At 38.2% G+C, this 17,432-nt stretch overlaps 1 protein-coding gene across 1 annotated transcript in view; it reads right to left on the bottom strand.

The window, feature by feature from the left end:
* Nucleotides 1-17,432, bottom strand: part of LOC122789859 (glycerophosphoinositol inositolphosphodiesterase GDPD2-like) — a 502,465-nt gene that overhangs the window by 15,809 nt on the left and 469,224 nt on the right. Inside the window, exon 7 of the mRNA XM_044057293.1 lies at nucleotides 10,955-11,048. Coding sequence (XP_043913228.1) covers nucleotides 10,955-11,048 — 94 coding nt within the window. The remainder of the gene's footprint in view (nucleotides 1-10,954; nucleotides 11,049-17,432) is intronic.

The following is a 17,432-nucleotide window of genomic DNA, read 5'->3' on the forward strand; positions in this document are numbered from 1 at the left end:
TTGTTGTAGATGTCTTGTGAGATACACACCAAAAGGGGCATTGTACTCTATAATGGGTCTAATGAGTGACGAGTAGAGGGGAACAATGACCTCTTTTTTTCTGGATGAGAAACCTTTTGTGATGAGGTGTGCCACACAGAAGGATTTCCCGACCACTGTGGCAATGTGATTATCAAAGGAGAGACTACTGTCCACCTGTGTCCCAAGGTCGCTTATCACACTTTCGGTGTTAAGTAGACTACCACCTATATGGTAGTTCATGGGTACAGAGTTTTTACCAAAGGGGATGACAATGCACCTTTTGGCACTGAGCTTCAGGCCATGGCTTTGACACCAGGCATCTGTCTCAGTGAGGCCCTTTTGTAGGATGTCCACATCATTAGTTTCATTAGCCAAAGACCTTCTGTGTTAGCCTGTACTTCAGAGAAGTAGATACCAAACAGGAGAGGACCCAGGACTGAACCCTGTGGTCCTCCACTTGTCACTGGTCTGAAGCCAGATTTGGAGTCTGCTACTTTCACAGTGTGGGTTCTGTCCATGAGCCAGTTGGCAACCCATCTTGTGACATAGGTATTTATACATAATTTAGTGAGTTTATCTATAATTCCAGAGTGGGGGATGGTATTGAAAGCCTTGGCGAGATCTAGATAGGCTGTGTGAACCACCTTTCCCTCATCTACGGCTTTGGTGACTGCTTCAAAGAAGTCTATCAGGTTTAGGAGACATGATCTGCCTTTTACAAACCCGAACTGGGTGGGGTCCAGAGTTTGGAAATTATCAATGTCTTTGTTTAAGAGTTCCATGATGATACATTCCATGGCCTTGCGGACCTGGCTCGTCAGGCTAATGGGGCGGTAGTTCCCGGGGCCCATTGTGGCTCCCCCTTTGTGGAGTGGGATAACCGTTGTGGTGCACCATTCAGTGGGCACAAAGCTTGAGGTGAGGCTATGACTAAACATGGTACTTAGGTGGGGTGCCAGTTTGTTCTGTAGTTTGTGTAGAATGCAGCCTGGGATATTGTCAGGTCCCATGGATGCTGTGTTCTTGGCTTTGGAGAGTGTGTTTTTAACCTGTGCAGCCATGATTACAGGAACTTTGCATTCTTCTGGTATAGAGATGGGCCCTCTAGGGGGTGAGAGGGGGGGTAAAGTTAGCACTGAACCTATCTGCCAGGATGCTGGCAATATCAGTTGGTTCTGTATATTTAGTGCCATTGTGCTGTAACTCAGAGCAGATCCGGGTGTTGCCATTGAGATTCTTGACATAGCTATAGAATGCTTTGTGGTTGTCTTTAGAGTCAGTGGTAATTTTGTTTTCATAACTAGCTTTGGATAATTTTATGAGGGATCTCAGCTTCTTACTGAGGCTGACCAGCGAGTTCCTTCACTCATAGAATTTTACTCTTTTTTGCAACAGTTTCTTTCTTCTGCTGTAGAGTTTGTTTATGGCAGTGAACCACCAGATTGGCTTCCTTTTTTTTTTGAGGAGAGTTTCTTCGTTCTGTTAGGGATAGCACAATCCATGCACTCGTGTAAGTACTTATAAAGTGCATTTGTGTAGGATTCAGCAGTCATACCTCTATTGTCTGTCTGCATGGGTGTCATGAAGTTTGCCACTTCTGTCTTAAGAAGTGTGAAGTTGGCTTTGGAGAAGTTTTTTACGGTGGTTTCCCTAATGGGGTTGGGGGCGGGATGTGGCTGTCTAGGGTGATTAGCTTGTGGTCGGATCTGACCAACGAGGAATTGACCTCTGGTGTGGAACATCAGTCGCCCATGTTGGTAATGACCAGGTCTAAGATATTGCTGCCCCTGGTGGGGGTGTGAATAAGTTGATCCAAGGCATTGGAATTTATGAATTCCAGAAAATGTTGAGCAAAAAAGTTGGTACACGAGTAGTTTTCCCAGTTAATGGTGGTGTAGTTAAAATCGACCATTATTAGGGTGTTGGGTTGTACCCTAATATTTTCCAGTGCATCAAGAAATGAGGAGTGGGAATCCCGAGGCATGGTGGGGGGTCTGTAGTAGGCTACAATTTGGTTTGTGGTCTTGCCCAGAGTTAGTTGCACTTGGATAATCATGGATGCATTATGCTGTGCAACTAGCCTGGAGGGGTGGATATCCTTAATGAATATGGACACGCCTCTGCCTTTAGTGCTTCGGTCCGAGTTAGGTGGCTAAAAGGTGTGGTATGAATTATAGCCTGGTAATGCAGGGGTGCTCTCTGGAGCTTTGAACCAGGTCTCCATCACTACACAGATGTCGATATTCTCCATTTTAAGGAGTGCCACAAGTGAGTACATTTTGAAGTTTAGACTTCTAGCATTGAGTAGCATTACCCTCAGATTTTGCTTGCTTGTACCTGCTAGAGTGGTGAATTTGTCATTTGAACCTTGCCTAAAAAAGGCAGTATAGGTGTGGCAAGAGCTTTAGCCAGTATCAGGAATCCCAAGGGCGAGAGGTGCAGGCCATCTATGGCAAAGCATTGTGGTCTGTCGATCATGTCATCCCAGGCAGACAAATATTGGATCCCCTTAGAGTGACACCAGAAGCTTAGCCAATTGCTGAAGTCAATAATTTTGTCCTTGTACTGTGGTATCAATCTGGGTAATGGCAGGATGCTACTCAGGGCTAGGGTCATACCTGCCTTGGCTACAAGATCGGAGAGCTCCTCCATGTCTCTTTTCATGTATTCCAGGGAGGTATGTCTCAGGTCATTCACACCAACATGGGCAATGACGGAGTCATATTTGTACTTGTTGTGGAGTGACCTGAGTGCGTGCGTTATGTGGCGGATCCTGGCACCAGACAGGCAGCTGACAGTAACTTTCTCCTTGTTTAGCCTGGTGAGTGGAACATCAGTGTTTCTGACTACAGTCTCACCTATGACTAGAGTACTGGTTACGTTATGTCTTATGGGCTGTGGTTGAGTGGCACACTAAGTTTGTGGGCTATGTGTCATTTGAGTTGTGTTGGGGGTGGAGTTTGCTTGCGTTTCTGCTTTAAAGGTCCCTGTTGCTTGGGCAGGTTTTTATTGAGAGTCTCTGCAAATGTAGGTGTGTTTTGTGTTGCTATGTGTGTGTTTTGGTGGTGTAGGTTTTGAGGGACTATGTGATGAGCGTGGTGTGGTGCAAGTGTTTACCTTCTCCTCTTGACTGTCTAGTCCAGTCTTGGGTGAAGAGAGCTTTGCTTTCAGTTTGGCTATATAAGTGCATCTCTCACAGGTTCTAGTGTTGGGTGGTAGGAGGAGAGAGTTGTCTGTGTACATGAGGCAATTGCTGCATTGCCCCAAGATGCCCAGATTCATCAGTTCGACAGGAGAAAATACAGGGAGTTGACCCTTAGACATGCCTGGATAGGTGCTTATTTATTAAGTACTAAAAACTGCGTGGTGTAGTAATTTGTAGCTTATTTAGTGCTTACGACAAGTTCTTAACAAGTGCTGAGCTCAAAGAAACAGATCTGAGTGCTGAAACTAAAAAAACTGGCTAGTTCTAAGAAACAAAATTAAGCTAGAAGGCTTCCCTCCAACAAAGAAAGTCTTGGGGGATCAGAAGCTTACAAATAGTCCCAGATACAGCAAATCAGTATGTAGACTACTTACAGGAAAGGCAGGAAACAAGCTTAGATTTTTTTCCTTCCCAAATGTTCTCTTTGTACATATAGTAAGAGTGCCTGAAATCAGAATATGATCTCACGACATCAGTTGAGTGAGCAAATGGTTGTGATTGAAAATGGACCTTGAGGCCCAGTCCAAAAAACCATTAACTCAATCAATAAATAAATATGTATATATGTAGACCACTATACAGACAGTGGTATGACCTGAAAGAGTACAGAATATTAGGCTGTGGAGCCACAGAACTGACAAAGAGCATGACTTATGAAATTATATGGTATGCACCAAATATTATGGGATGGGCTTACAGGGAAGGAGTGAAATGAGATAAATGGATATAGGATAACAGATATGGTCAGAGTCAATTGACTGACAAGAACCTAAATGTGAGGATGGATCCACAGACTTCACTGGAAATAACTAGCTACAGACTGAGAGGAATTAGAAGTTAGATATAGGGCAACAAAAAACTGGGATGCGGACTGGCAGAAAACTGGGGCTTACAATACAGGGTAAAAAGTTCACACTGAATATTAGAGTACAAGTCAGCAGGGAACATCATAGCAGGTGGTACTGGTTGCTGAGCTGCAGCCTCCGAGAGGTAAAAAGACTCTAAAGAAATGTATTAATTCAAGTCAACTATTGTTGTGCATGGGTGGAGCTCCGAGGAGCTCTGAAACAAAAAAAAATAAAAAATCAGTTTATTATAATTACCAGACTGTTTTGAAAACAGCCCAGTATTAGGCTTCCTGATCATCAGTCGGGTTTGATCAGCAGTATTCTGCAGTGGCAGAAGCATACCTGAATGAGTGACTCACTAGGCTGCTGCATGATGCAGCGAGAAGCCCTTCCTATTGGCTCAGGTGGAATCAGGTGGCTGAGGCAGCCTGACCAAAGAAGGAAGTAGTTAATGTACAAGAGGAAGCACAAGCACAGGAAAAGTTTTATTTATTTTAAAGTTTTTTTTTTTTCAGGTACATACCTCTCAAGTGTACCTCATTACAAGGAACGTACCTCATTTGGGGTCTTAAAAAGTTCAAGTTCCTCAAATGTTCCACATTGAAAGACTCTGTCACACATTCAGTGTTAGGAATTGTTTTAGTGAAATGCATTGTAAATAGAAATTAATCATATTAATTCATTAACATATCTTCTTTATAAGTAAAACCAGCATATTTTAACCATCCTATGACCTTCCTAGTTGAAGGTTGTTAGTAAGCCATTAGTATGTGTTCCACATTTTGCCCATTTGTTCCACATTATGAGGGCTAGTGTTCCTCATTTTAGAGATCAAAGGTTGAGAGCTATGTTCAGGTATTCTGTGTCTGCATGACTAGAAGGGGTCAGTATGTTAATATAAATAAAATGACATAGCAGAAATATAAAAACAAATATCTTACTCAGAATGTTTTCTACAGAGGGAAAGACATGGTGAAGTAAAGAAGTACAAATGTGCAATTGATACAAGTGCAGGCAAAAATCTGACAAGCTCAACAATATTGTACTAGAATGTAATTTCAAAGAGTATGTGTTACATGAAAAATATTGTTTTTAAGTTTGTAACAAAATTCCAGTGATTGGGATAATACAATGAAAACATCTGAGTGAATCTTAACTCCAAGTCGTAACTGCATAGACAGGACCAATGTTTGTGTGTGTGTGTGTGTGTGTGTGTGTGTGTGTGTGCGCGCGAGCGCATGCAGACAGGCATGCACAAAATTTGCTGTCACAGGTCCTGGTTCTCCTGTTTCAGTCCTAAATGAGGTATCTTCCTTGCATATTCTCCATGTCCTCCCCCTGTCCAGGCGTGAAGCTTTCTTCCCAGAGAGAGTGAAGAAAACTCAGATCAGAGCTATCAAATGCAAATGAACTATGGAAGATGTTCGTTATTTTGAATGTAGAACAGTTTCTTGTGAAATCATTGAAAATCATTCTATTCAGATTCAGAGGCAACCACGTAACAGTTACATTATCTAAATGACAGTAACGTATCATCAGCTAAAAGTGCATCTGACTAATCTGCAACTAAAGGAGTTGCAGCTCCTTTGGCTCAAATATATATGGATAGTGAATTGGCAATCCTCTAGCATGCCTGTGAGTGAGTGAGTGAGTGAGTGAGTGAGTGAGTGAGTGAGTGAGTGAGTGAGTGAGTGAGTGAGTGAGAGAGAGCAAGTGAGCGAGCTTGCATGCCTGCCCATTAATGCATGTGTCTGTGACTGAGGCACTACTTGCCTTTACCTTATACCCACTGCTTGCCAGGCAGGCTTCAACCATTCTGTGATTCCCAAATAGGGTAATTTGGGTGTCAGACAAAGGATAAACAAAGGAACAGGATTCATGGGTGTGAAATATTAAGAAAGAACACTAGGAGGTTTTGTTAAAAAAATTAAATATTTTAACATCTTTGTTGTTTTCTGATGGGTAAATTAGTAAAACCTGTGCTGCTACTCAGGCTTAAAATAAGCCTCATCTAGAAAATATTTATAATATTTGAATCAGTAGTTTGCATGGTTACATTACAGTTGCTATGGTATTTAATATTTCATCTTACAAATGGATGGTGTGAAATCAGCATGGTGTGCTTTCTTAGAAGCTGCAATGCTTTGAATTATATTCTATATTCAAGCCTGCCACTTTTATTACGCACACACACAGACAGACACACACACACACACATATATATATATATATATATATATACACACACACACATATATATACATACACACACACACACACACACACACACACACACATATATATATATATGTGTGTGTGTGTGTGTGTGTGTGTGTGTGTGTGTGTGCACGTATGTATGTATGTATGCATGTATGTATGTATGTATATGTGGTATTCTGAAACACACAGTCCCAGCAACACAACATAGAAGACCAAAATACTGAAGACCACAATGTCAAACTTCTGGACTTGACCCCCACCCTTGCAGGACCCATATTAGCACTTGCGCCTAGGATTACACTGGCAGGGATATTCAGTATTCAAGATTTTTAGCCATTGTCCAATACACCATGCCACCAGGATCACGCACCCCAGGACTGTGGGTCCCAACTCCGTGATAGAAAACCTAGATATGAAATTAGTTTGATTTTTGAATTACAGTAAAGCATGCTCCTGTACATTTCAGAAACAGAGTTTCATTCATGCTGACAAATGATGTTCTTTTAAGCATTTCTGGGCTTTCAATTTCTGATGAAAATCTAGCGCTCCTGACATTTTTGTATTGCAGCTAAGGAAAGGTCACTGACTCGCTAAGTATAAAAATGCAAAAGGTAGATTAGTTTAAGTAGATTTTAGGATTAGTTCCTTTTTGTTATACCTATTTACCTATCAATCTATAATAAGTGTTAATTCATTTTGGTGTCATTGAAGTGCTTGTGTATACATGGTTAAACTACTGAAGGGATTGGTGTGGAACTGGTGTCACTTACTGGCAATATTCCTTGTGCATACATGGTTAAACCATTGAAGGAATCAACGTGGAAGCAACTGATGGTCACAACTGTGTATGTGTGTAGGGGGTTAAAATAAATTAACAGCTTGTAGCAGTGAACAATAATAACTCCAAAATCAAAACCAAGGTAGAAATGGAGAATAACGGCAAATATGATTCTTTCTGGCCAACGTTTAATTACCAAGACACAATACACTCAGTGAAGTAGTTTTGCTGTACAAGTTCTATTACAAAAAATGTTTTTTGAATCATATTTGCCGTTATTCTCCATTTCTACCTTGGTTAAAATAAATTACTTTATCCAATTTTTGCTATCTTTATTTTATTACATTCTCATAATTAAGGATTATTCAATCAAAGTTGGCTTTAATTGTTGGATACAGGGGTTGTTGTTAGATAAAAGTGACTGACACTGTTGTCATTTGTTTAAAATAAGCATTTGTTATTCTGACTTTGCAGAAGTAGTGTGTGTAATTTTTTTCACTTTCTATTACAGTCAGGCATCAGCACTGCATTCAATAAGTAACTGCCTAACAGCAACTGATCAGAGTTGTTGTGCTGAAAGGTGTTGCTCTGCAACAGCACTTATTCTCCTGTTGAGTTTTTAGCTGTTCATTCCTTGTACGTGAAGTCCTTTTTTGTGGATTTTATCCAGGTGCTTTGGCTTTTTCTCTCATTCTCTCAGCAGTATAATATATGCCTCTGGCCATTTGTTCTTTTACTTCTCATTCCAAGCTAACAATGGAGTGGTACACAGAAGATAATTATGCCTTTTCAGAGGGGCAGGAAGGTGGGCACTATTCCCAGAAAGGCTTAATATAGTTCCTTACTAATGATTTTTTGTTCATGCCATTATCAAGTCAAAAGACAGTGAAAAAAATGTACTTCCTCCAGAAAAATTACAATAGAGTCTTGGCCAGTTACAGAGGGTTAAAAGCATGGTGGGATTATAACAAAGTATAAGAAAGCAAGAAAGAAGTAATCTGTCTGAATAGTCTGGGGCTAGGATGAGGGGAAAGCAGAAGAGAGCACAGGGAACTTCAGGGGAGACTAGTGAGCAACAGGGGACCCATGGAGTGTTGGTTGTGGTTAGACATCTAAGGCATATATAGTCAGTAAAGTGGCTATAATAAATGGGTTTATACTGAAAAGGTCTGTGTGAATAAAAGTGAATGACCACATCTGTTTGTTAACAGGTGACAGTACTGACATGTTGTAATATAGCCACACCCCACTGTATTTTGCTCCACCCATTCAGTTGCTTCCTGCAGGCCCCCTTGCTTTGAAATCACCAACCGTCACTGCATCACAGTATTGAGAACAGAGCTCATGGGTGGCTGAGGCACTGTAGCATATTAGACAGAAGAGCACTTTAAAACATAAAGACCCCAAGAATCCTAGTCATCTGAAAATATGTGTTAAAATCTTTGATACTTCCAGATACCCTTCCTTTTGTTAGGTTGAGACATCCTGAGGTTTGTACTGAAAAGTAATTAAATCATCCCTAAAATCACTAAAACTGAACTATTCAAAGTAAACAGAGAATTACAATTAAGTTTCTGATTATAACCAGCGTGTTATATGTTCAAGTCTTTGATATCAGGACACTCACCTTAAGAGGTGAAAGTTGACATCCATGTCAAGAGCACATAAGCTAAATCATGCTCAAAGATGCAATCATAATTCTTCAGTGCATGGAACCTTACCTACTGTCATGTGCTAATAAAACAAAAATGTAAGAGCATTATGTGTGTTACACATTTGAAAATGGACTTGTATGCAGAAACCAAAATGGCTGCATACCTACAGGAAATGCATCTTAGTATATTTTTATCACACCATAGGCTTTCCTAAACACTCCTGTCAGATGAACTAAGTAATTTTCAACCAGTATTCCCAAATCCCTGACACTATCATCTGGGGTTATAATATGATCATCTAAGGATATGCATTGTAAATATTATATATAGTTAATATTTAATTGTGATAATAAGTGTAGTAGAATTATGCAACATTTTTGGCTGAAAATTATTTGAAAAGAAGTAAGATAATATAATTCATATCAGAATATATTTGTTGCTGAAATATTGTTGAGCACTGAAATTGTGCAGACTTTCAACCAATAAAGATACTAAAAAAAAAAAAACAACCAGTGCATATGGATATATCTGATTCCTCCTCCCAAAATGCAGTACTTTCTATTTTTTGCACTGAAACACGTTCCATTTGATGTTGACTACCAATGCAGCCTATGCAAATACTCCTGTAACATACTCTGGTCTTAATGTTTGTGACAACGGCCCTAAACTTTGTATCATCAGCAAGCTTGCTGCTCCATGCATTGTTTTATAGCTGGGAGGTTAGAGATAAACATTTCAAATATTAATGGACCTAATACCTTGCCCTGAGGTACCCCCGCTGTAATATCCACCTTGTCAGACAGACAGTCTCAAATACGTACAGTATAGCTCCTGCCTTTAAACCAGTTTCCGACCCAGTTTGTAATATATGAATTAATAAAGAGAGGCTGCACTGTTCTTAAAATTTCAGCATGTGGCACAATGCCAAATGCTTTGGTAAAGTCTAAACAGAAGATATCTGCTGGTAATCCAGTATCTACCTCATCCATATTATTTGAATAAAAAATAGATAAATTACTTAGGCAGGAGCGTCCTTCTATAAATCCATGTTGAAACATATCTAATATCACCTTAGCCTGAACTGGTAACATCTGACAGATGAGTTTTTCAAAGCATTTCCCCCAGATGCATTATAAGCTTACTGACCTGTAATTTTCTGCTGCAGATGGATTAATATACTACTTGGGTGCCTGTACCAAAGCAATTTGTCTTATTCTAGGGATATACCTAGCTCTCGTGGTATTTTGTTAAAGGTAAGTTAGATAGGGCACTGACTTTTCTACAATCATATATAAAATATCTGTTTAACCATTTGTATCAGCAGAAGAACTGTATTTTGTATCCATTTCAATATATTGAAAATACCCTCTTCTGATAATTCTGGGCATACCTCAATGTTATCAACATTTGGAATATCATTCCAAATTATTTTTGACAAGTCATCAAAAAGTTTTGTACAAAAATATTTACTAATTTATCACCATCTGTAATGATTACTCCATCCATATTAATAGAAGTATTGAGAGTCTCATGTTTACCATACTGACTAAAATTTTAAACAGGGCTTTGCAATTACAACTGGATTGTTAGGTGAAGACAGTTTCATAATCTGTGATCTGTAGTGCTTTCTTTTGATGCATGCAGTTTAACTATGTTGCACCTGCATTTGTTATATCAATTTTCAATATCCTGTAATTAATTTAATTATAATAAAGGGTGAACAGCTGGCCTGTATCACACCTCTCAACCTCTTAGCACAAAAAAATCTTGACAAAGCTAAAAATAATGGAGGGTGGGGAAAGGCAAATCCACAAAATCAGGGGCAGTTTTATTTACGTAGAAAGTTGATAGAGCTGTATTTGCATTAGCATGGATTTTCTGAAAGGTATAAAGTTTGTGGCCCAAATGTCTGTCATTATTTAGTGACGTCAGTCCTTGATTTGTCAGAAGACCTCAAATTTTATTAGAAACAAATCAAAAATATAAAGCAAAAATCTGTATATTCTGCAAAATTCGAGACAGTTGACAGGTATGCTTATAGTTTAGCCTATCCTATGAAGTTTCTGCACAGTTGAACTCTAACTTGCACATTGCCAGTTAGTTATAAATCTTGCAAGAGACTGCTAAGTTCACATTTTTAAAACAACAATACTTTTTCAAAATGGAAATGCATTTATATTTGCACATTATTTAGGTGAGTGATGGCTAATGTCCAGAGAAAATGTACCTATTTTCTTTGTTCTGTAGTATGTATCTGTAACCAACCAAGCGAGGAAAGAGAATCCAAGCACAACACCAATGTGTATGAAGGGAGCAGTAACCTAAGGAGGCAGAACAGAAAGAAATAAGTTACATAACTATTACAGATTTTTTTCTTCATCAGTTCTTATAAACCCCCATATCATAAGGAGATCCTTTCAGCTTAAGTTCCTCCTCACTTCCCACTGATCATCTGTAAGTGCATCTACTGATTCACCTTTCTGGGAGCATCACTGTATCACCATAGAAAAAGCCAAATGGTTATCCATAAAACAAAAGTCTAACTTACTGTTAGGATCCCAATTCTATGAATTACTCCAACTTTACACATGTACTCCCCTTGCAGCTAGATTTAATGAAGAAACATCCTCATACAACCTGAGACACTAATCACAAGCGACACCAACTCCACATTACCCATAGAACCAAATTCTGCAGCACTGCACGAACTTTCTCTAACTACTGTTTCACTAACCATTATTTGAGACAAGCAGATGAAGTAAGCTACATGAGGCCATGTTTCTGATTTGTCACTAATGTTTTCTCTCATAAATAATAGGTTTGTACCAGGCTAGCTGACCTTCTGGGCCATTTAAGTGCAGCTAATTTCCCAAAGGCGAGAATCAAATCCTGTACTTTGTGTCTGTGGGGTAAACACCTTAACCATTTTAACAACACCCCCCCCACACACACACACACACACACAAAAAATAGACTAACTGGCTCTGAAGGGTCATTTTGAGATTGGCAAGTAAGTTGAAGTTAAAATCAAACCCTGTACCTTGTGTTTACTACATAAACTCTTTGACCATAACAAACCCATCCCCATATGAGATGGCTATCTGTTTAACAGATTGTTTCAAGGTGGCTTATTAGGTTGATGTTAATTACCATACTAAAAGTATCCAAGAGTTTGTCTGCATAGTACAGGGTCAAACAATATCCATCTTCAGTCAACTGTCAAATTATTGAAAGAGTTAAGCATGCATAATTAAATGCCTATCTATCCACACATAATACGCTGACAATAACCAAACATGGCTTTTACTCTGGAAACAGCACCCAAAATGCTTTAGTGGACATCATTAACCACACTACGACTCAATGTGAGAAAGGCCTGTCCACTGCCACACTTTTAGCCTTCTGTGAAGCCAATGTTATTGAAACCACACTGTTACTATACAAAGGGTGCATTTCACACATTCTGAAATAGTTAAACTAGTTACAAACAGAACTCAGAGGGCTTTTAAACATTGCTGTATCCCAGGGCTCCTGTCTTGGATCACTTTTTTCTCCTGCTATTAAACATTCTTTTGATGCAGTCATCATTTGTATCACTAAAGAAAAAGATAAGCTTATCTTTCGGCTATGGCTCTCAACAGATAAGCTGCTCAGTTTGTTAAATAAACCCTAATTTACTCAGAATGAAAATAAGGATGTTCTGTAACAATCAAAGCATGCACTACCTAATGCCTATGCAAATCAACAATCAACACATTGAAACTGTCGAACAATTTAAATATCTATGATCGATCATAGGTAGCAAACTATCCATACATCTATACTGACAAAAACACAAAGAACTTGTACAAAAAATAGGTACTCTAAACAGAATTAACAGAACTCTGTTCCCATCAAAAGGCTCACTCCGGCCAACTCACACACCTTGCACCTAAATTATTCTATAGAGTTCCTTAGGAAACCTTGGCAAGATGGCCTAGCAAAAGCTCAAAGCAACCTACTATACAACTTCCAAATTTACAGCACAACTCACAAGCAGCTTCCACACTTGTGATTAAATGAATATCTTTCAGTGAAAAAAAAAATGTATTCATCTCACATTTCCAACAAAATACTAGCTTATAAAATCCATCCCTTAAGTTCCTTATGCTTCTGATACATCAAAAGTGGACCTCCAAGATCCAACAATAAATTCCTCCTGCAGACACGACAAGCAAACACCATGCTAAGGGACAAGACAGTTACTAAATACTTGTCAGTTGTTTAAACATTTCCACGAGAATGAATATGCATATATCATGCCACTTTCAAAACCACCTTTAAATTAATTCTTGGGAAATCAGAATTGAATCACAAATGCACAGTTACATGACATGCACATCTTCATACAACATCTTAAAACAGGGTCAGTGGTGCAATGGGTACCACAGTCACCTTGGTGCAGAAAGCTGGGGTTCTATTCCCACATCAGGTAGATGGATTGCTGACACTGCAGTGCAGCATAAGGGGGTTGCTGCTCTCCTGAGTGTGTCATCCTTTAATGAGGTGTTAAACCACGGCCCTTTCTCTCTTAGTTGGTCATAGCAAAGGTAGATGTAGACATCTCACTTTACCTATTAGAGAGAGTTGGGGAAGTTCTCAGACATTCTGCCAAAATTTATCCTTGTAGTATGAATACAACCATGGGTTTCCCCCTGAAAAGAGGAAAATAACCTGGTGGGACTACCTATGTCAATAAAGGATATATAAAATAAATAAAAGTTATTTAAGCTTCACTTAATGTAAACTGTTGATAGCTGCCCTTACTGGATAGCACTCTACTACTTACTCCCTCCTTTTAACTAGCCATGACTATAATTTGGCTCCTAGAAAACAACAGTATAAAACCTCTCATCTTCTCTTTGTCAATGATTTAAAACTGTATAGCTCATCAGATGAGGAACTGAAAGCACAACTGCAAGTTGCCAAAACATTTTCAGAAGATATAAGAATGGCATGTGGTCTTGATAAATGTGCAAAACTACCTTTAAAGCAGGAAAAGTGCAGCACCAAGAAAACGTCATTTTGGGAAAAGAATGTAATATAAAAGAACTTGAGCAAGAGGAAGTGTATACATATTTGGGAAATGATGAAGGATCAACAATAAAACACGAACAAATGTGAATAAAACTTGGTAAGGAATACTTTAGAATATTTAAATTAATCCTGAAAACAGCACTGACATCTAGGAACAAAATCCAAGCTATAAACCAATTTGCTATTCCTGTCCTAACTTACAGTTTTGAAGTGACTGACTGGCCCCAAAATGTATTGGATAGATTAGACAGGAAAACAAGAAGGATGCTTTGTGTTCACCAAATGATTTATACAAATCAGTGCATAACAAGTTTATATATTCCCTGTTGGCCTCCTTGAAATTGATTACATGTATAGATCTGCAATCATGGGACTCCACATATATCTGTTGACCTCACAAGACCTAAATGTAGTGAAAGTTTTGAAACATGAGGAGAATAAATCTAAGATGACATTCCTACTTAGGCTAGCAGAAGCATATCAGCCTCAAGCATGAATGGAAATCAAACCACAAGTAGATGAAAATCAGGCAGCAACTGAATGTGCCAAAAAAAGCAAAAGAAACAATACAAGGTGATGGACCAGATGAGAAGGCAAGAAATGTGGAAAATGCATAAATATAGTTTCAAGTATAGAAAACTTCTGGAAGAACCTCATGTTGATCAGAAACGAACGCAGGAATGGTTAAGGAGTGGCGAATCCAAACCAAAAGATGAAAGGTTAATATCGGTGGCACAAGACAGTGGGCTATGTACACTTTGGTTTACAAAGTCCATTGAACACATGGGAGAAACAGATAATAAAGTAGGTTTTGTAAAACAGAATTGGAAACAATTCAACACTTCGTTGCTGGTTGCGGCATACTAACGGCGGAAGGACTGTATACTGAAATGCATAATAATGTGGCAAGACTGTTCCACTGGGGACTGTGCAAACATTATGGTACTGAAGAGGCAGAAAAACACTGGAAACATGAGCTACAAAGCTACTTAAAAAATGATGAAGTCTACATCACATGGGATCATGCATTACTAACAGTTCAAAAGATAGATACTAGAAAAACGGATATAATGGTGCAAAAAAGAAGACAAAAGTAGCATTTTCATTGAAATCACAACACTCAAGTGACTACAATGTCTTGCATACAGAGAGACACAAAGTCATAAATATCAGGATTTGCAGGCAGAAACAAGAACAATGGTGGAAGAAAGATACCCAGATAGTTCCAATACTAGTAGAAGGAACAAGTTTTATAAAAAATAATCTACAATCGTATTTAGATATGTTACCAATACATGTAACTCTGTACGAATTGCAGGAGGACTCATTCCTGGGCACACTGCAGGTGATGCAAAGAGCACTTCTGGCTGACATCAAAGAGTGATGATACTAATTTCATGAACTTTAATCATACTTTGACTTAGGAATGGGATCCATTCTCATCACAACAGAAATCCAAAAGATTTGGAGAAATTAGAAAGACAGAGAATACAATATATACTTCTTCTTAATAATTAATTACCACTGACATTTTACACTCACTACTCCACCACCAATTATCCTTGCCAAATGTATCTTACTCTATGTTCATCCTCTCGAGTAAACTCGAGTCACCGTTTTTTGTTCCCCTACTCGTACACATTGCATTTTGTCACTACATTTAATGCAAATATAAAATGACTGCACTGCTATTTGTTGTATCTCTGGTGTATATGGGATATTTAAACTTTACAATGTCTGGCTTCTTTTATTCTAAAACATTTGTAAACATTCACGCATTTTGAATGGTACTTAACTTGAAGACAATATTTTTTGTATATGTTTTTGTACATGTAGTCTGCTTTGGTTTTCTTTTTCACTTGGTCTCATTTCGCATAAGGGACAACCCAGTTAACAAAATGTCAATAAAATAAATAAGTCATGCAATTGCTATTCATATTAGTGAGGTTGCAGATACAAATTCCAGCACACACAACTATCATGACCTGAATGGGTTGGGCAGATGTGTAGTCAGACATACTTTTTCCACACTCAGAACTCATATTGATGCCCTCTCCTCTCCTCTAATATTTAAGCATTTGCATATCTTTCCAAATTTTGTCCCAGTACTCTCAAGAAATGTATAATTCACTTTCAGCTAAAATATTATACAACCTCAAAAAAGATTTTTAGAGAACCATTTAATCTCTAAGCATGTTATATAAATACCTGCATTGTACACATTAAGTAAACGTGTTTATTACATTCAGCTTCATTGAACAACTACGCAGTTCAACTTCATTTAACAACTACGCAGTTCAAATCATAACAATCAGTTGTCCTTGGTTATTAAGGAAAAAATAACATAAAACAAGCACCTGATACCTGTCAATACACTGATTATATACTCACTGTTATAAATCGTTTATCTAGTACAATACATGCCAATGCACTGACCAGTTAGAAATTGCCGAGTACTCTTCTTTCAGTGTGGTGCATATTAACAATAATTTATACATTTGTGGTTTTTAATAAGAAACACCACACACATCATGATAATCTAAGCATTAGCCACCAATTCAAGTAACTAGATATTCATCTATCAATGAGGAATGCACACAATGAGCACCTGGTTTTCTTAGCACCCAGCAAGAATAAAAAATACTGCCCCCTTTAATTTAGTACATTCCAAATCATTTACATATTCCAATAAAATGTACTAAAATGTTAATGTTATTTGTATTCCAATATCCCATTATTTTTTTTCAACTCTTCTTCAAAGATAATCTGGTACACAACCAAAATATATTTTCAACATTGTAAATCCATCTGCAAAATCATCCTCCTTAACCACTGTGCATTATAAACAAATTTCTACAGACAATTCTATTCAAATATTCTTAACCACTTGAATTACATGACAACAAAACTTGTCTTTACATTACCTCATCTATCCCTACTTCCAATAAAGTAATCTAGTCTTTCCCAAGATTCCTAACAATCTCCTCATTTAATGAGCCCTAATCCTTTCATTACTGGAGTACAATTCCCTTCCCACTGATAAAAGATGCCACCAAAGATGGGTTATCTTCCAGTATTTCAGTCATACCAATTTGTCTTGCCATGCAAAGCATGCTTTCATGTTCCAGTTAAATGCATGCATCCCATATTTCTGTTTAGACTGTACCGACATATATCAACTATCACCAGACTACAATTATGCTTAATAAATCAGTCTTTTATTTCTATTTCTTCAACATCTCATACCAGCTTGCCCCAAAATTCCCAATTTATGTTCACCCAAAGGTATGAAAAAATTGACCGAGGTTTTACCTCTATACTCCTAATACATTCTATAGTATCACCAGTACCTGCTTTATGCTGCAGGATGCCGTCACTCTTCCGGCATAATGCATCTGGAAAGAATCTCTCAGTTTTAATCTAATTTCCTGTAATCAGCCTCAGTATTTCCATTTAGCATCATAATTTTGAATAGACAGCAAGTATATAATCATCAATTGTATAGCCTCATAATACAACTCTGTACCAGTATATTTAAACCACCTGCCTCCCTTGGAGGTCTCAATCTGTCACATGAAACAGTAGGTTTACTACATTCCAGATATAAATATGTACCACAGTAGGAAAAT

The sequence above is a fragment of the Protopterus annectens genome, chromosome 15.part0 (assembly GCF_019279795.1).
Source record: "Protopterus annectens isolate FY-2018-M chromosome 15.part0, PAN1.0, whole genome shotgun sequence".
NCBI lineage: Eukaryota > Metazoa > Chordata > Ceratodontiformes > Protopteridae > Protopterus > Protopterus annectens.